Consider the following 20,871-nt stretch of genomic DNA (forward strand, 5'->3'; position numbering starts at 1 on the left):
ATCCATCTTGACCTGTCGTGTCAGGCCAATGAGCCAATCACAGGCCTGTCTGGTGACCTATGTGGGGTCAAGGGTCACAATAGGAGTTGCAGCTTAGGGCAAACAGAGTCAGGGACAAGGCCAAGAGCTGCACCACTTTGATCATCTCAAGTAGACCTCAATGAACACTGCCTCTTCCTGTATCGTTCATACCTTCAGTAACCGTCTTCCATACTATATATGCTAATCAAACGTGCTTCCCTGGTCTAACTCTATACAAAACAAAAAGGTGAAGGCCCAGCTGCTCAGTTAAGCACTGGTCGAGGAGAATGAATTGCTCAGATGATGAACATTGCGTGATACTGTACGTGTAAAGGTCTTTTGGCTTTTTTTCTGTGTTCACGACTGGTGTAATGGAGTGTTTATGAAGGTTTTATGAAGACTACAGTGAAGTGTCACTTTCCCAGCTCTGCAGAACGTATTTGGGTGCTACTCCAGAGCTTCAGAGTATCATGAAATGCTGTAAGCACATGAACAAGCCTCTTTCCTCCAACACTTGGGACCACCAAAAACAATTTTCCAGACATGATGTTTAATGTTCTGTGGAAACCAAAGTTTAAAGCATTTTGCTTTCAACAGGAGCCAGACCCTTCAGAGCGTTTTCTCTTCTGGGCTTGGAGGATGGAGGATTGTATGGCCCCAGTGTGTTTTAAAGTTGTTAAAGCCCCTTCACAGAAAGTGATTTATTCCTAGAGCAGCACAAGACAGGAACACAGTGTGACTATGCTGCATTACAGCATCCCAGCTAGCTACATCAGTACTGGACAGGCTGCCCGCTCCGTCTACTAGGGTTGTTTGATTTGGCCTTTGAATCAAAATGGCGGACCCACGTCAATGAGACACATAAATATGGATTTGAATAAGGGAAAATAAAGAAAAATAAAGGAAAACCCAGATTTGCGTATTTACAAATAATAATAATATTTAAGAACTAACATTGGTTATATTGAGAGTTTAAGTGAGCCAAGAGAGCCACTGACTGCTGGGGTGAAGAGCAAATCATAGACTGACTGAAGTTTGGCAAGTTAGTGCATGAGGTTGCCATGGGGGCCCGCCAGCCTAACCCAGGCACTGTGTTCACAGACAGACTGGGCCGTGTGTGTGTACGTGCACGTGTGCATAAGTGCGTGTGTAATTACATGTGTGTGACTGTGTGGTTGTGAGTGCATTCAGTGTATGAGTGCGTGTGTAACTACCATGTGTGTGTTTACGTGTGTAAGTGTGGGGTTGTGGAAAGTCCTACAAGGTCCTGGTCTCAACGCTGTCTGCCTCCACCCAACACAGGCGGCTGACAATTTACTCGGGCGGCCGGCGACAGCTCCCCCTGATCGTGCGCCAGCCAGCCGGGGCGCAGGGTTCGGTGGAGGCAAACAGGAGGCCTCAGGAACAGCGTTGGGTTGGAGCAGTGTTACTAGCACTCCTTCAAAACCCAGGAAAAATCTCATTATGAGAGTGAAGCGTTGGGTTGGGAGCCTCCCGCTGCTCTCTGCTCTGCTCTCCCAGGCAGTGCTGGAACTGGAGAACACCTTCAGGTCTGACATTTAGGCTGGAGCAAGACAGGCCCACGATGCCAAGCAGGGAGGGAAACAACACATGGAAGGCCATTTAGGGAATGTGAGGAAGGCAAGAGAGAGGGGAGAACAAGGGAATGGTTGGTGGCCATGTTTGTCTGGTTGTCTGTCTGTTAGGCCTGCTGGGTCCTTTTGACAGAGAGATAGAGGATCACAGCCCATAGGCCTTACCCGAAGCCAGAGAAAATGTAACCTTTATTTAACAAGGCAAGTCAGTTAAGAACACATTCGTATTTACAATGATGGCCTACCCCGGCCAAACACGGACGACACTGGGCAAATTGTGCACCGCCCTATGGGACTCCCAATCACAGCCAGTTGTGATACAGCCTGGATTCGAACCAGGATGTCTGTAGTGACACCTCTAACACTGGGATGCTATGCTGTGCCTCAGACAGCTGTGCCACTAGGGAGCCCAGGTTTCAAAAAAGGAAAGGGTCATGAATACCCTAGAAAACCACACCACACCATTGCTAACATCTGAAATGTATATATACATTCAATTCTTAATGAAAGAAATCAACTAAAACTGCTCGTTTTTAAAGCCAAGACATTTCCAAATGGCTTGATGACAATACTATAGGTTGCAGCACACAAATGGCTGACGTTGAAATCTTAGAACTAAAAGAACAAAAGGTATATTGCTTTTAGGAAATGAGCTTAAGGTGTAGTGTTAATGGAACAGGACATCTTGAGAGCAAATGCCCATCCCCTCTCCGCCCCCAACAGAGTAAGCTGAGACTCTCCGGAGGCTGGTTCAAAGGTTTGGGTCTGGTGCTGCGACTATATCCTTGAGTAAGGAGGATCCGGATCAGAGAGTTAGAAGTGCAGTGACCCTTTTAATTGTGTGGTACTGTTTGCGAAAACAGACCGCATCAGCAGACACCAGAGAGCAGGTTGAAAACTGAGTCAAATGGGGTGGAACTACATGGATCTGTCCAATAAGAAATGCAAATGTGTTTTCTGTTGCCATAATGAACATGACCCAAGACTCAGCTTTAGTTCTTCATGTGAACCGCTCCTCCTCCTCACTCGTCTCCACCTGACATTTAACAGCCACAGTCAGACAAGGCGGCACGTACTGACAAAACACGCCTTGAGATCGTTCCAAGATAGAAAGTGTTGTTGTGAGGTAGTGAACGGAGCACTGCCTCTAAGCATGGCTTCAAAAGGGTCGGTTTGCACACATGAAATTAAAATCTCAGAAAATCATATACTGTAGTGAACTTGGCAGGAAACAGAAAGACACATCTACCAGGGTGGAGAAAGCAGACAGCCAATTATTGTGCAACACATCTGTTAAATCAACAGCCATCTCTGTGTGCATGTGCACTGAGTAAACATAATGTAGGTGTCTGCATGTAGCATGTAGAACTATGAGCCAGAACCAGAGAGACCTGTTCTGTTGTTCAACTGTGAAGAGCCTATCCTCTCGGGCCAAAACATCTGATGCTACTTTGAGGTATTTCTTGGGTTCCCTCCAAAATCATAGATACTTGGACGGACTCCAACATCATAGATCTTTATTATGCACAACTGCGTAAAAGCAGATGAGAGGTCGTTTGACATGCCAAGAGAAGAGACATATCTGTTCTTTTACAATGCTATTTGATGCACATTTGATAATCAACTGAATGTTTTCGCTGAGATCAAAGCATGTCAAGGCAATCCAAGGTTTGATCTTGAGGTTCTTTTCAACTTGTGAGCCAAGTCCAGCCTGATCAGATAAAACCCTCTTCAAGGAAACAGAGAATGTTTCCTTGAACTCTAACTGGACCACAACAACTCACTGACTGAACTCCCGGTCGCCCGTTTGAAACACCATGCCAGATGGTCGGAGGATGACGGTGGCTAATTGGACACTTCTGAAGGAGCAGAGTGGACCAGACACCTTCATTGCAGTCGGCGAGGTTACGGTGCAGACTCTGCGGCCCCATGCCTGACACTGCTTACTCACGTGTCTTCCCTTCCTGCCTATGACCCAGGAAGGAAATTATTGCCACAGGCTGGGGATTCGTCAGCAGTCAGTCAGTCAGCCAGTCAGGTTGGAGGAAGCTGCCTTATGGTGTGTATGGTATGCAGTGAGCAGCACCAGGGCTAAGTAATATATGCCATTTAGCAGACGCTTTTATCCAAAGCGACTTACAGTCATGTGTGCATACATTCTACGTATGGGTGGTCCCGGGGATTGAACCCACTTCCCTGGCGTTACAAGCGCCATGCTCTACCAACTGAGCTACAGGACCACAATAAGTGATGGCTACGCTGGGCTGGTTAGGAGAGATGGAGAGGCCTGGAAGGATGCATGCCAGTGGGCTTACCATCTTATCTCTAGTTAACTGGACAGGTCACACACAGACAGCTCTCAACACTGGGAAGGGGGAAAAAGTCCTGTGATTGGAGGTGTTGTGGTGTCCAACCTCATGGATTAATGCTGGTATGTTTAGTGACATTTGGTGTGTCTGTGCCTTTGGATCCCAGATTTAACTCATGGGCCTGGAGAGAGAAAATTGTGTGTGCGTGTGTGCATGACCGTGCCTGCTTGCATGTGGGCCCGTCTGCGTGAATCCAGCTCTGTTGACAGCCCCCCAGAAGACTCCTCCCCTAATGACTGGCTCTGGCTTTTATAGTCTGATTGGTGGACAGGCCGTGTGCAGTCATTTTAACCAAGCCAGATTAACATTGCAAACATTGCTGGTCACATGACCTCATCCACATCAAAGGCTGCCCCTTAAAAGGCTCAGTAGAATATTAGTGGAGATTTACAGCCCTCATTTCTGTGCTTCAGAAACATGCTGATTTGAGCTAATCTCCCTCCCTCCTTCCCTCTTCGTGGTTCATGTGGGAAGTTAGCCAACGCCTTAATGACCCATTTACAAAACTTTTACACCTGCAAAGATAATCTTTTACAGCTCTGCTAGCTTGCTAAACCCTTCAGCAACACACACCACTGTAACCTGCCTGTTTCTCAAGGCATAAAGCAAGGTATTTATGAGGGCTTTGAAAAATATGTAACCACAGCAATTAGCTTTTATCAGGCTGTTTATCAAACGAGTGTCTCACAGAGAGGAGGAGAAAATGGCTGCTTGATCAAGGGTCTTTAAAGCTCATGTTATTCTGCAGTTGGTTCCTCCCAGCCCAGCAGCAGAGAAGGTGTTCATGGAGATACAGTAGATAGACCATATGAACTCCAGGTGGACTGCTCTCAATTCAATTCAATTCAATTCAAGGGGCTTTATTGGAATGGGAAACATGTTAACATTGCCAAAGCAAGTGAAGTAGATAATATACAAAAGTGAAACAAATAGTAAAAATGTAAAAAAAAAAAAAAAAGTAAACTCTACACTCACAGAAGATCCAAAATAATAAAAACATTACAAATGACATAAGTATATATACAGTGTTGTAACGATGTACAAATGGTTAAAGTACAAATGGTTAAAGTACAAAAGGGAAATAAATAAGCATAAATATGGGTTATATTTACAATGGTGTTTGTTCTTCACTGGTTGACCTTTTCTTGTGGCAACAGGTCACAAATCTTGCTGCTGTGATGGCACACTGTGGTATTTCACCCAGTAGATATGGGAGTTTATCAAAATTGGGTTTGTTTTTGAATTCTTTGTGGATCTGTGTAATCTGAGGGTAATATGCGTCTCTAATATGGTCATAAATTGGGCAGGAGGTTAGGAAGTGCAACTCGGTTTCCACCTCATTTTGTGGGCAGTGTGCACATAGCCTGTCTTCTCTTGAGAGCCAGGTCTGCCTACGACGGCCTTTCAAGGCTATGCTCACTGAGTCTGTACATAGTCAAAGCTTTCCTTAAGTTTGGGTCAGTCACAGTGGTAAGGTATTCTGCCACTGTGTACTCTCTGTTTAGGGCCAAATATAGCATTCTAGTTTGCTCAGTTTTTTTGTTTATTCTTTCCAATGTGTCAAGTAATTATCTTGTTGTTTTCTCATGATTTGATTGGGTCTAATTGTGCTGCTGTCCTGGGGCTCTGTGGGGTGTGCTTGTGAACAGAGTCCCAGGACCAGCTTGCTTAGGGGACTCTTCTCCAGGTTCATCTCTCTGTAGGTGATGGCTTTGTTATGGAATGTTTGGGAATCGCTTCCTTTTCGGTGGTTGTAGAATTGAAGGGCTCTTTTCTGGATTTGGATAATTAGTGGGTCTCGGCCGAATTCTGTTCTGCATGCATTATTTGGTGTTCTACGTTGTACACAGAGGATATTTTTGCAGAATTCTGCATGCAGAGTCTCAATTTGGTGTTTGTCCCATTTTGTGAATTCTTGGTTGGTGAGTGGACCCCAGACCTCACAACCATAGAGTGGTTCTATAAGTGATTCAAGTATTTTTAGCCAGATCCTAATTGGTATGTCAAATTTCATGTTCCTTTATGTTCCATGATGGCATGGAATGCCCTTCTTGCCTTGTCTCTCAGATCGCTCACAGCTTTGTGGAAGTTACCTGTGGGGTTGATGTTTAGGCTAAGGTATAGTTTTTGTGTGCTCTAGGCCAACAGTGTCTAGATGGAATTTGTATTTGTGGTCCTGGTGACTGGACCTTTTTTAGAACACCATTATTTTGGTCTTACTGAGATTTACTGACAGGCCCAGGTCTGGCAGAATCTGTGCAGAATATAATAATAATAATATATGCCATTTAGCAGACGCTTTTATCCAAAGCAACTTACAGTCATGTGTGCATACATTCTACGTATGGGTGGTCCCGGGAATCGAACCCACTACCCTGGCGTTACAAGCGCCATGCTCTACCAACTGAGCTACAGAAGAAGATCTAGGTGCTGCTGTAGGCCCTCCTTGGTTGGTGACAGAAACTTCAGATTCTAGTAGGGTGTGGCCGGGTGCTACAGACTGTTGTACTGCCCTCGCCAATTCGTTGATATATATGTTAAAAAGGGTGGGGCTTAAGCTCCATCCCTGAAATGTGTGTTTTTTGCCTATTTTAACCGCACACTTGTTGTTTGTATGAATTTTATAATGTTGTATGTTTTCCCCCCAACACCACTTTCCATCAATTATAGCAGACATTCATGCCAAATTGAGTCGAAGGCTTTTTTGAAATCAACAAAGGATGAGAAGACTTTGCCTTTGTTTTGATTTGTTTGTTTGTCAGTTAGGTTGTGCAAGGTGAACACATGGTCTGTCGTATGATCATTTGGTAAAAAGCCAATTTGACATTTGCTCAGTACATTTTTTTCACTGAGTAAATGTACAAGTCTGCTGTTAATGCAGAGGATTTTCCCAAGGTATGCTGTGATGCATACCCAACGGTAGTTATTGGGGTCAAATTTGTCTCCACTGTTGTGGATTGGGTTGATCAGTCCTTGGTTCCAAATATTGGGGAAGATGCCAGAGCTAAGGATGATGTTAAAGAGTTTAAGTATAGCCAATAGTCAGTCTCAGTCATACACCCCCCCCCCCCCCCCCAAAGGGCTTGATTGGCACTGGAAACATATGTTTACATTGCCATAGCAAGTGAAATAGATGAACAGTAAACATTACACAAAAGTCTCAAAAGGAATAGAGACAATTCAAATGTCATAGTATGGCTATGTACAGTCTTGTAACGATGTGAAAATATTTCAAGTACAAAAGGGAAAAAAATTCACATAAATATGGGTTGCGTTTGTTCTTCACTCTCGAACACATTCTCCGCCAGCCAGCCCATCCATGATGAACCCTCGCTGGGAGAAAGCCTCCATTCCCAGGGGGATTGGAAAGGAATGGCGACTGCTTGTCACTTGGCCTTGATTTACAGGTGGCCCAGTCTGCCAAGAGTAGCAAATCACTATGTTATAGCCCTTGTCTTTGAATGTAGAGTGAAGTGAAGCACATTTCAAAAGAATGGAAGAGATGAGGGGAGAGGAGCCGTATAGGCAACAGAGACAGTGTTACACCTCATCTCTGTCTGAGGGCCTGGGGGGTTAAAACTGCAATCACATACCTCTCACCTCTGCACAGGAAATGATGGAGCTCTTTGGAACCATCTAGCTATACTGCCAAGCAGCAGCAGAGAGCGAGAGCTGTATGCGTTCCAGAGGGCTTGACACAGTGTGTCTAGGAAGTCTGGGTAATTAGTTGAAGTATCATGAGTTGGTTTAGGAGGCGGTGCTGTAGGGGTATGTGTGGGTTCAGATGCAGGTCTAACGTGCTTCAGAATGTGGGAGGGAGGAAGGGGGTCTATAGCCCTCAGGGAAAGTAGAAAGTGACAGGCACTTCAGCCTTACCACAGACAGAGCACTGGGGAGATATCCAGCTAAACACACCTCTGTTCTCTACCTTGTCAGGAAATGACATATGGGCCTACATCTGCTCTGACTGCCCTTCTTTCAATGTCCCAAGCCATTATCTAAAGGGACCATTCACAGCCACTTCCAGATAGAGGTGTCTTGTTTTTAAACCTAGGACAGGTGGAATAAGGTTTAGGTGAACACTTTCTAAGGTTGACATGAGAAGGAACCCAGAGACCTGGAAGACAGTCACCACACCTTAGACCACACAGACTTTATTAGAGCCTATAGGAGGACTTTTTCAGCCCAGTCCAGACAGACACCCTCCCTCGTCCACGTCATATGTAACTCTCTCATGTTGAGCTTTAAACTTTACACAAACATGTCTAATTACAGACAACTTCTCAACTTAGCAAATAAACACAGGGGCAGAAATAAGCACTTCCAACTCCAGAGAGCACTCTGGTGCCAGTGGCAGGTTTAAGGGTTTCTATTCATAGCTCTAACCAGAACTAGTGGTCAGGGTTAGCTGTCCGTTGGTCATGATAATGAACTTTGGTGGAGCATGTTGTTCACGCTCGTGCTTGACTGAATCCTTTGCAAGCACACACACAAACAATTTCCTGTACAGCACGTGTGAGCACTACCGCACACGCACACACAGGAAAGGTTACCAGTGATAAAACAATCAGGAAACGGGAACTCAAACAGGAAGGACCAAAACAAATCTCTGAGCACCCCACTCACAGAATCTAGAACTCCATCATTGAACCTCTCACTTTTGTTGGTTTCAAAGATCTTGGGAAATGTGTAACATTAGCAGCGGCTTCATAATCTCAAGTGAAAGTATCACACCGACGGCATACAGGCGGATTGGCTTTGAAGCATCAAATATGAAGCGGCACCGTCAGTTTGTTCCACTTCCACCCCCTTCAGGCAACCCCTGTATTTCACTCACAGATTTCAAAATCTGTGAGGTTCCACTGATACTGCAGCAGAAAGTTAAAGCAGAACCGTTTCACATAGATAGCTCACTCAGAAGGAGGAGGTGAACGACACACTGCATTTGAAACAGTATTTCCATCTGCCCCAGGTGTACCTCAGAAAGGGATGCAACATCAGCTAAGCCCACCACAGTCCGATGTCTGGGAACACCTAAGCTAAGCCCACCACAGTCCGATGTCTGGGAACACCTAAGCTAAGCCCACCATAGTCCGATGTCTGGGAACACCTAAGCTAGGCCCACCACAGTCCGATGTCTGGGAACACCTAAGCTAAGCCCACCACAGTCCAATGTCTGGGAACACCTAAGCTAGGCCCACCACAGTCCAATGTCTGGGAACACCTAAGCTAAGCCTACCACAGTCCAATGTCTTGGAACACCTAAGCTAGGCCCACCACAGTCCAATGGCTGGGTACACTTAAGCTCGGCCCACCACAGTCCAATGTCTGGGAACACCTAAGCTAAGCCCACCACAGTCCAATGTCTGGGAACACCTAAGATAGGCCCACCACAGTCCAATGCCTGGGAACACCTAAGCTAAGCCCACCACAGTCCAATGTCTGGGAACACCTAAGCTAGGCCCACCACAGTCCAATGTCTGGGAACACCTAAGCTAAGCCCACCACAGTCCAATGTCTGGGAACACCTAAGCTAGGCCCACCACAGTCCAATGTCTGGGAACACCTAAGCTAGGCCCACCACAGTCCAATGTCTGGGCAGACGTCAGCTAGAAGAACACTGAAGCTTCTGGAGTGGAAATTACCCATAGATGTTACAGTGTTTAGTAATTAAAGTTGTGCTATTAGAGTTGAAATGGGGTAGCAGAGGCAAGACAGTGAGGCATGTGTTAACATCTGCCTGGTGGGGAGGCCTACAGCTCAGGGCCCTGGATGTTCCTACACACTCATCCCCCTCAGCACTGGCATTAGCCCTCAGGAGATTCCCCCAGCTGTCCTCATCATCCACACAGTCACATGCAGACACAAACCAACAAAAACAACTCTGGACAATATAATCAGAGGTCACGGATGAAGAACCAACCAGCCACGTACCCCCACAAACCAGTAGCCACACTTAAACGCTTGACAGCCTGTGGCCACTTTACTTTCAGTTCCATTCGGAGTTCACACAGACCAAGCACTCTTCCGGTTGAGGTTCCTCTGCCTGTGTTTAGCATGAGTAATGGAGTTAAGGTTAACAGCCAGGCCAAATGGGCCTTCAGGGACTCCTCCCTGGTCGTCCTGACCCAGTGACAGGCTGTGACATGGGGTAAAGTCCTCTCCTCTTTGGGCCTCACTCAGGCACCTGTGGAGCATAAACACACCGGAGAGCAGTGCCTTCCTTTACAGCTGGGCCCCCCGCTCCTGTCCTGTGTTTGGGCTTCACTCAACCGAAAACATCCCCTAACAGACAATCCAAAGCAACCTCCAGTCCATGCCAGCTCCCTCCAGCCCATGCCGAAAACATCCCCTAACAGACAATCCAAAGCAACCTCCAGTCCATGCCAGCTCCCTCCAGCCCATGCCGAAAACATCCCCTAACAGACAATCCAAAGCAACCTCCAGTCCATGCCAGCTCCCTCCAGCCCAGACCGAAAACATCCCCTAACAGACAATCCAAAGCAACCTCCAGTCCATGCCAGCTCCCTCCAGCCCATGCCGAAAACATCCCCTAACAGACAATCCAGGCCCAGGTAGGCAACCTCTCTCCAGGCGCTGGATGTCAGGAGGAGGCCACAATGGTCCCAGAGCTGTTTAATGTTTCTCTATGCCCCACTTCCTCGAGTGGTCATCCTGTGTCTGAAGCAGAGAGTAACTACTCCAAGAGTTGTAGACTGGAGACCATCATTGGTGTCATCCTACTAATGAAAACATACAAATGTGGAAGTAGACTAAATTGGTATTTGGCTGTTACTAATGCTAAATCAACAAGTAAATAAATATGTTGAGAGAGAGTGTGCCTGACTATGTGTGTAATTGCATTTTTCGATATATATATATATACCTTTATTTAACTAGGCAAGTCAGTTAAGAACAAATTCTTATTTTCAATGACGGCCTAGGAACAGTGGGTTAACTGCCTTGTTCAGGGGCAGAACAACAGATTTTTACATTGTCAGCTTGGGGATTTGATCTTGCAACCTTTAGGTTACTGGTCCAACGCTCAACCACTTGGCTACCTGCCGCCCCATATGATGATCTTGTTCTATTTATAAGAATTATAATTATTCAGTGCTTGCTACATGGGCCGGAGCGTAACCCACTGGGGGACCACATAAACAAACAAGAGATAATTATTCAGGGTTTAAACGTTTAAACGCCCACTTCAGCAGAGCCTTTTAAGTGTGTGATTAAAACGGGCACTGAGCTTCACATGGAATGCTCAGCGGAACCCAACGCCACTACAGGAGTTTCTGTCCCTCTCAATCTCCCCCTCTCCTTCTCTCCCAATCAGCCTATACATGGTCCTGCCTCACACGCACCATCTTTATCTTTTTTTTAAAGTCTTCCTGTCCCATATAACATCCATTACTACCAACACTCTCTGTGACCATCCCTTTTCAATCAGCCAGTGTAAAAAAAAAAATGGGGATATAGTTTACCGATAGAGGATCTGAATTTGATCACTCTTTTGCAAAGCAGGAAGTGCAAACTTGTAGTGTATGAGTTTTTAAAATGCTTCTAAAGTTTGTCATTTCCAATTTGAAATTTCAGATTTGATTTTCCCTAATGAAAAATGTATCAACTCCTAAAAAAAAATCCATTAATTATAATCCACATTTAATTTTGCTGCAGGATTATTTTCCCGCTGTAGGAAACTGGCTCAAATTAAGATCCTACATCTGTATTTGCTTTCTAAATCTGTTGTTCTGTGTCTGATGCATCCACACATCAAAAGGATAAAGAGAAGCAAGCATCTCATCTCAGCGTGATGATGTCAGCGTGATTAGCTCTATATTTAGATGGTTAATCTGCTAATTAGGCCTTTCACTGATACTTAATATGCACACGCTCATCAATTCGATAAGCCATCTTAAAATCGGAAACTATAAACTCTGTCACAAAACAAATGCAAAGGGAGAGTCAAAGAGAATATATCAATCTGTGGTCCGTAGTGTTAAAATTACAACAACAAAAAGTAGCTCTTCTAGCATACAAACAACTCCTACTGAAAGCCAAGCATCAGAAAAGAAGAGAGAGGAGAAGAGAAACACTTCCAATTGATCCTGGGAGATCTGTAGCTACACAGTGAGCAGATATTTGGGGAAACAAAGCCCAAATCTCAGCTGCTAATCCCTGGGGATTCAGAGCACATTCCAGTGACTGCTTTGATCTCCTGAGTGCATCCGGACAGCCCATCCCAGACACACGGCACCCTCATACACACACGTCTCATGCCGTCCCCCTGCACACCCCCATACCTCACATGCTCAATCACTATTTTTACACATTCACAAATAAAAATAATCAGATCAAAACAACACACAGACATGGAACCCAACAATAAACTGAGACTAAATCAACAATGGAACAATATTGTGAAGATACTCAACCTAAAATGAATGCAGGAGAACCGTGTGAGATGTAGCACAGAGTATCACAACTAGAAGTTGACCGAGTAATCGTAATGGCCAATTAATTAGGGCCGTTTTAAAGTTTTCATAACAATCGGAAATCTGTATTTTTGGGTGCCGATTTCCCGATTAAAAAAAAAAAAAAAAAAATGTATACCTTTATTTAACTAGGATAGTCAGATAAGAACACATTATTATTTTCAATGATGGCCTAGGAACGGTGGATTAACTTCCTTGTTCAGGGGCAGAATGACAGATTTTCACCTTGTCAGCTCGGGGCACCCAATCTTGCAACCTTACAGTTAACTAGTCCAATGCAACAATGACCTGCCTCTCTCTCGTTGCACTCCACAAGGAGACTGCCTGTTACGCGAATGCAGTAAGCCAAGGTAAATTGCTAGCTAGCATTAAACTTATCTTATAAAAAACAATCAATCATAATTACTAGTCAACTACACATGGTTGATGATATTACTAGATATTATCTAGCGTGTCCTGCATTGCATATAATCTGACTGAGCATACAAGCATACAAGTATCTAAGTATCTGACTGAGCGGTGGTAGGCAGAAGCAGGCGCGTAAACATTCATTCAAACAGCACTTTTGTGCGTTTTGCCAGCAGCTTTCGTTGTGCGTCAAGCATTGCTCTGTTTATAACTTCAATCCTGTCAACCCCCGAGATTAGGCTGGTGTAACCGAAGTAAAATGGCTAGCTAGTTAGTGCGCGCTAATAGCGTTTCAAACGTCACTCGCTCTGAGACGTCTAGCCGTTGTTACCCTTGCTCTGCATGGGTAACGCTGCTTCGATGGTGGCTGTTGTCGTTGTGTTGCTGGTTCGAGCCCAGGGAGGAGCGAGGAGAGGGACGGAAGCTATACTGTTACACTGGCAATACTAAAGTGCCTATAAGAACATCCAATAGTAAAAGATTAATGAAATACAAATGGTATAGAGGGAAATAGTCCTATAATTCCTATAATAACTACAACCTAAAACTTCTTACCTGGGAATATTGAAGACTCATGTTAAAAGGAACCACCAGCTTTCATATGTTCTCATGTTCTGAGCAAGGAACTGAAACGTTAGCTTTCTTACATAGCACATATTGCACTTTTACTTTCTTCTCCAACACTTTGTTTTTGCATTATTTAAACCAAATTGAACATGTTTCATTATTTACTTGAGGCTAAATTGATTTTTATTGATGTATTATATTAAGTTAAAATAAGTGTTCATTCAGTATTGTTGTAATTGTCATTATTAAAAATATATTTATATATTTGTTTTTAAATCAGCCGATTAATCGGTACCGGCTTGTTTGGTCCTCCAATAATCGGTATCGGTATCGGCGTTGAAAAATCATAATCGGTCGACCTCTAATCACAACACACAACAGAAAGTTGTAAACAACAGGGCCAACAGATCTAATGTATGCGTATCAATACTTTTACCTCATTTAGTATATCATTATCATCTCCTTCTTTCACCAAAACCATTTCCGGCAGTCCCATTCACAACACCCAATGAGGGTTATCTGCTTCACATTGTCACATAGATTGCATAGCTGGAGAAATTTCACCCTATGTGACACACGATCCGGGAAGTGACATTAATGCCACCTGTGTCTCCTCTCCCTCCCAGTCTCCCAGATACGTAAAGGACAACCCAAGACTTCCTCTCCTCTCTTCTATTCTCATTGTAATAACAGAGCCAGGTGCATGTCCCCCTACTCCCCAGCCCTCTCCCCAAACGCAAACGCTTTCATTTCTTAGACAACAACTCCAAACTTCTCCCAGCCTCTTCAAAGACCAACAACAGGCCTGTCCTCCCAGGGGGTTGTGGAGGGGTACGGCCTGGTGGGAGAGGGGCATATGACACACTGTCACGCACAGCACATAGGGGGACAGCTGGTGGGAACAGCACAGGCATGGGGAGAGGACAGAAAGCGAAAGAGGACAGAAAGCGAGAGAGAGAAAGGAAGAGAGGAGTAAGCATTTGAAAGGTGCATTCAGCACTGAGACAAGGACCCTGTGCTTTTGTGAAGACAATAAAAAAACAATACAGGAGAAGAAGTAAGAAAAGAAGCCCAGAACTGTCATGTCTTTTATCAGACTCAGAGGCTGAGGGTAGCACATTTAAAAGCTTTACTTCAAAAATCAGAGCACTGGCAACCAGCGAGAAACACAGGGATGTGGGCAGAAATTATACTCTGTGATTCATTTCGGAATGCTATTAGTTGTCAGATGTACCTTAAGATATTTTGTCCCAGTTTTGTATGGGTTTAGAGCCTAAACCTTAGATGGAAGGTTTTGAAAAAATATGGAATTGTCAGCTCAGAGCAGGAGTTTGGCGACTCCAGCAGTAGCATCACTGGGGGCTTCCTTTTACTACGCAGAGGGTTAGGTCTCACAGAGGGGGCCTCTATATATCCACCTCCCTGGCCCACTTCAAATGCAGTCTAATTTCATCAGCAACAACCAGGCAAGGCCACAGGGTAAACACAAGAAACAGATGGAGCCTGAGAGGGAAAATGGGAGAGGTGGAGAGGAGAGAGCTGAGATGGGGGGAGGGGGCTTAAGGGAGGATGAAAGTTACTGGCAAGGGTGTGGGGGAAAATGTGTTAACAAATCATCAAATAAAAAAGTTTAAATTTGCTTTCAGCACATTGCAAATTCCCTAGACAGACCACTGGTTTAGGGTACAACTCACAACCCTGCCTGAAGAGGACGGGAGAAGACAGGGGAGGGCAGGAGACCTTCAACACCTGGGCTAAGAGACTTCTTAAGACCCAACAAACCAGACAGGCATTGGAACTGCCAAATCATATACTGTTGACTTCTCTACTTCTTCTTAATCATATAGATTACAAAAATGTATAGGAGATATAAACACAGCATAGTAAAAAACAAAAAATGTACTTAAGAGTCAGAATTAAAGCTGGAAACCTTAGTGGTGAAACTGACACATCTGTTTGAGATAACACACCGAAAAAGAAGTTACTGCGAAGAACAAACTGTTTTTTCCCCTTCAGACATTATTGCACGTGCGATAGAACTACAGATTAAGTACTGCAATTTTTCCCCCAAACTGCTCATTTCATTTGGATGCTGCTCACCTCCAGTTGTCAACTAAACAAAAACAATAACAAAGGCACTGGGGCAAAAAAGTGGCGCTGTTTCCCCTAATGTGGATTATATCTTTAAAGGGCCATAGTCTGGAGAGAACATGTACCCAGCTCACCTGTTGTGGACCTCACATGACAATACCAGCGGTCCTTACTGCTCAGTTCCACATAAAATAAGTGTTAACTTACTTACATTTTGAATACATAAGAACAAGTGAGTTTAAAATCCTCTATATGCACTACATCTATATGCAAGAAAACTTTTCTTGACTCTGGAGTCTCTCCTCTCCCTACCACATAACACAACTCAATGCATATATACCTCAACCAATGATAACCTTGCTAATGTAAGCTCTACAAAACAAACAAGTTCCATAAATGGGCATTTCATTTTAATGGAGGTAGGCTATGGCAGTAATCCCCTCTCTCCCTTCAAGAATATGATAGTTTGGTTTGGGAGGTTTCAGATCAAAAGGATTCCAGTCTCAGACTCCCCACTGCTGCCACCATCTGACCCACATTCTCTGGGACCCCAGTTCAGCCGGGAGGCAAAAAGAACGGCCTATAAAGTATATGTATCCTATACAACATGGGCTGCTTTTAAAAGGCGAAGAGGGTTGTTTGCATTGCATTCTCACAGAGCTAAGGTTTTAGCCCCTTTTCATTTGGCAATGCTATGGGGTTAGGGTATTTACTACGACTTATGAAAAGCAGTAACTTCCACAAACTTCCTGTCAAGTTTCGTAATGCTAACACTTCATGATAAGGTTAAGTTATAGATCATTTATAAGACATTTGCTAGTTAATATCTCATTCATTTCAAGCCTTGTCATACTTAAGTGTTTTAAAATCTTTTAAAAAATTGTGAATAAATCTAAAATGCCAGATGGTCCCTAAAATAAGCCCTAAAATAAACACATGAAATGCCATGTCAAAGCAAACAAACAAAATATTAAAAACATTACAATGAAATATTCAAGTTCTAAAGACCACTTTGTTAATATATGCCATTTAGCAGACGCTTTTATCCAAAGCGACTTACAGTCATGTGTGCATACATTCTACGTATGGGTGGTCCCGGGAATCGAACCCACTACCCTGGCGTTACAAGCGCCATGCTCTACCAACTGAGCTACAGAAGGGAAAAAAATAAGGGAAAAGCATCCAAATAAATATTGATGTCAGGAACACATTTCGTCTTATTCTATTCATTTTCCCGCAGCGCTGTGAAAGCCATTAGGCACATAGAATTAAATCATTTATAACAGAAAACCCTGCTAGCCCAAATTGTTCAAAACCATCCTACTTTTTCAGTGGGGTGCCTTTTCCATCCAGGCCAAATATCACTTCACACCATCTGGCGAATAAAATAAATGCCCCACAAAACAATCCCACCCTTTCACATGTATCCCACAATGCCCTCTGGTGAGTCTGCTGAACTGAAGAGGGCCCATGGATACCCTAACTGTGCCCAGAGAGCTGCTACACTACACGGAACAGAATACCAAACCCCTTCCTACCCCGATGACGATGTCATAAGGAGGGTCCGATTACAATATGAAGATGTTTATTAGAGGCCTGACAGCATGTCAGGCTTAGTGGCTTTGACACCATGTGCATGCAACAAGCAGACCTGAGGCTGACCCCATCACGGCACTCAGTGCTACACTTGATCACTCACACTTCAATACAAACTGGGCATAAGTCATACAAATCTCAGCCCGCTGCTTTTCTCGTAGCCCTCCCTGGGCTAATAGAGCCTCACACCTTCACAGCCCGCCGACCAATGTGATGCTATTAAAAACACCTCACGGCAGGGATAGAGAAAACAACTGTGTACTTTAGACACAGGTTGGACTTTGATCAAGATATGTTGCCAGCGTGCATGAGGCTGATTGTCACTCCCTGAAGGAGTCCTTGACTTGGCTCCTCACCAGCATATCCCTGTGTCTTCCTCATACCAGAGACATTTAAATGAAATGAACCAGACTGGTCTGGTATGCGCTGCTATCGGTCACTTCCTTATGATAATGACATGATAAATCAGAAGAAGCAAAGCAAAAAGAGGCATATGCAATCACATAAAAGATTCAGTTTAGATACATTCCTTTGTGTGCATTGCCAAAGTTGTAAAGTGCTGGGGTGATAAATGCTTGGGATAATCCAACCAGAGAAACAACAGCAAACGCCTATTATTCAGTTAACACAAGGCTTTTCATGCACACAAGCATGAGCAGCTCACTAGAAATGCAATGTCCATGAAATAGTGTGACAGTGAATGCATGATTCTCATTGAACGCAACTGCAGCATGAAATGTAGCATGTAAACATCCTAATGGTGGTATGTCTGTGGTCACAACATGATGGCCACTTTGCTGGACAGAGTGTATTAGCTTCCCTCTGTTCCAGTGGGCTGAGTGAGCTCAGTAGCTGAGAAGTGGAAAAGTCCTGGTGGATTTTTTGATGAGCTCCCAATCCTCAAAAATGCTGCCTTTGTGAAGTGAGCATCCCTAACCAAAGAGGCTTACACCCGGCTCCTCTGAAGCTTTTCCAAGAAAGGATTTCTCCTCTCGACAACAACACAGGTTACGTCCCAAATGGCACACTATTCCCTATATAGTGCACTACATTTGATTAGAGCCATAGTCCCTATATAGTGCACTACTTTTGATTATAGCCCTAGTCCCTATATAGTGCACTACTTTTGACCAGTGGGCTCTGGTTAAAAGTAGTGCACTATATAGGAAATCGGGTGCCATTTGGGATGTAACCACTGTGTGTTTACCGGGATGACAAATCTGAAACAGACATGACCTCCACCACCTCTATCCTAGCCTTACAATGCAGCCCTGTCACCGGTCTGTCAGACTGCAATGCTTTCAACTCAGCCGTGATCTATTGCCTAGAGTATAAACTTTAGCAGCATCTGTTCTTGGTGGTGTGACACATTTGTTCCCATGCACCAAAAGTGTCTGATGATTAGACAGTTACCAACGCAAGCAGTGTGTAGCAAGTCAGGGCTCCTTTTGTAAATAGTTGCATTAACATATGCTGTTTGTACTGTATGTTGAAACAAACATGGCTGAAAGACTGAAAAGTGTTGTGGGAAATAAATGTGTTAATAGAGAGAGGTTTCAACAAGCCTACAAAGTTTCCCCACTTAAATATTTGGTCTATCATGTATATGGGGCCAAGTGTGTACTGTCAACAGCCATGTCATTGTGATAACATGTCACACTTGTATTCTCCAGAATCACAAAACATCCTTAACAGTTTACAATGGGAATGAAATGCACACACTGATAAGAACGTCACAGGTAAAGAAGAGGATGAAGTTCGTGCACACGGAATTTGAAATAGCAGCTTTTATCTTGCCACACCTGCATGAGACTTCTAATGTGCCACTGCATTCAATCATTTCCATGTGTCTGGATGAGAGAGTCAAGAATGTCTATCTATGTTGTCTAGCCAACAAAGCAAATAATGATTATGTAAACAAACAAAAAAAGACATGTGTATATGCTGACTATCTATATGATGTCAGCTTTATATTATTATTTTCAATTTTTTTAATTGAGATTATTAGTCTGGCCTATAACTTTCCCTCAAAAAGCCTATAACTAAACACACTGCTACTTTCTTTTTACAACATTTCTGGTTTTCTTTTCAACTTCTGCATAATGCACAGAATACATATAAATAAGCAAAATTGCTTGAGAATGTCATTGAATAGGTCTACGTCAGAAGCTGACTTTTTGCTTTACGAGTATTTGAAGAAAAATTAAGCGGGCAACATCTGAAGATTTGATGGCTTTTCTCATTCCATTGGTGTACTGCAATAAGGCGACTGAGAATCTACTTTTGTACTATGGTATTTATTTTTAATGTACTTCATTCGAAACAACCGATAAATTCAGTCAAACTTTAGACAACAATTTATCCCAGTAAAAATAAATTGCAGCCTTGGCTAAACCTCGAATGGGAAACTAAGAAAGTTAGGACCGTACAGGCTTCATTGTATCAACGTCAAACAGATTAACAATCTTGTTTTTGAAATCATAATAATTTATTGAAACATGTATTTAACTTACCCGAGTAGACAAGCCGCATTTATTCGTGTGGTGACAGTCCTGTTGCTCAAGACGTGAGCAATAGTATTTCTGTTTCACGAGCCAATCGTCAATTCCTTTCCTTGCCAAACAGGCATTAACTACAAAACTGTCGCCTGAAATCAACATAAAGGGTGTGTTATTACAATGTAAACAACATGTTACGGTTAGGTTACAATGTAACATATTTCTTCAGCATTATGTTTTTTTTCTAACTTTTCTTGAATGATAGCAGACTTCGTCTGATGTTATCAACGAGTTGGTCATTATTGGTGCATGGATAAATGGGATGATAGACTGGACATACTTTTAACAATGTATATTTTCAACAAATATAATAAAATATAGACAACAAATATATAGCCTGTCCTAAGTCTAGGCCTGTGGGCTACTCACCCTCCGGACTTTCCCTCGGTTTACAAATCGCAGCTTTTCGGGACAATTGTCGAGAGAAACAGAGAACATAAAGATAAGCATTACTCGAATGTATTACCGCAAGTGAGCATTCAAATCAACGATTAGGGGTGACATGTTTCGGTAAAACATCATATCTTACCATGTTTCGAGTGAAGTTTACCCATTTCTCTGCATTGAGTTGTGATTGAAAACCATCAAATGTATTTATAATCCAGAAATCAGCGATATCCAGACGATACAAGAAGCGTCCGTAAAGAAAGCAGCAGGCTGCACTCTGTACATCCTACGGCAACAGCGCCACACCAGCCTTTGATCCGAAGAAAGCTCCCTCCTTCGTCTCCCTTCCAAGCGTAAAGGAGGCGGTTACCAAAACCCGCACTTCAACCGCTGAATGAACATGATTGACACCTCGCCCAAGATTAGTCGATTTGCAGGCAGGCCCTCTTCTGTTTTATTGGACGAAGGCGGCACATGAGAGCCAGCCGAGATTCTTTCGGAGTTTCCACATATAAAAAGAGCAGCGATGCAGCAGCCCCCGTCACCACTACCACCATTCCCAGCCAGCCAAGTAGGCGCAGTGGTCGAAGAGCAGCGCAATAGGGCTAAAAGGATATTTCGCAGGACGATTAAAAACATGTCTTTGATTGATAGACATACAAACATAATATTTTATGACTCATACAAACTTTGGGTTAATTCCTATAATAACTTGTTTACAAAAAAAATCATAGTTCACATTTTGGGAGAGAGTCCTGAATAAACACAAACTAATATTTATAGA

General features: G+C 43.6%; 1 protein-coding gene across 1 annotated transcript in view; it reads right to left on the reverse strand.

The window, feature by feature from the left end:
- LOC124035565 (protein naked cuticle homolog 1-like) overlaps positions 1-20,491 on the reverse strand; it is a 44,434-nt gene extending 23,943 nt beyond the window's left edge. Inside the window, exons 1-3 of the mRNA XM_046349050.1 lie at positions 20,230-20,491; positions 20,070-20,102; positions 19,656-19,789 (exon numbers count right to left, since the gene is read on the reverse strand). Of these exons, the coding sequence (XP_046205006.1) occupies positions 19,656-19,789; positions 20,070-20,102; positions 20,230-20,254 (192 nt within the window). The 5' untranslated portion in view covers positions 20,255-20,491. The remainder of the gene's footprint in view (positions 1-19,655; positions 19,790-20,069; positions 20,103-20,229) is intronic.
- Positions 20,492-20,871: the final 380 nt, after the last annotated feature.

This window comes from Oncorhynchus gorbuscha, linkage group LG05 (genome assembly GCF_021184085.1).
Source record: "Oncorhynchus gorbuscha isolate QuinsamMale2020 ecotype Even-year linkage group LG05, OgorEven_v1.0, whole genome shotgun sequence".
Lineage (NCBI taxonomy): Eukaryota > Metazoa > Chordata > Actinopteri > Salmoniformes > Salmonidae > Oncorhynchus > Oncorhynchus gorbuscha.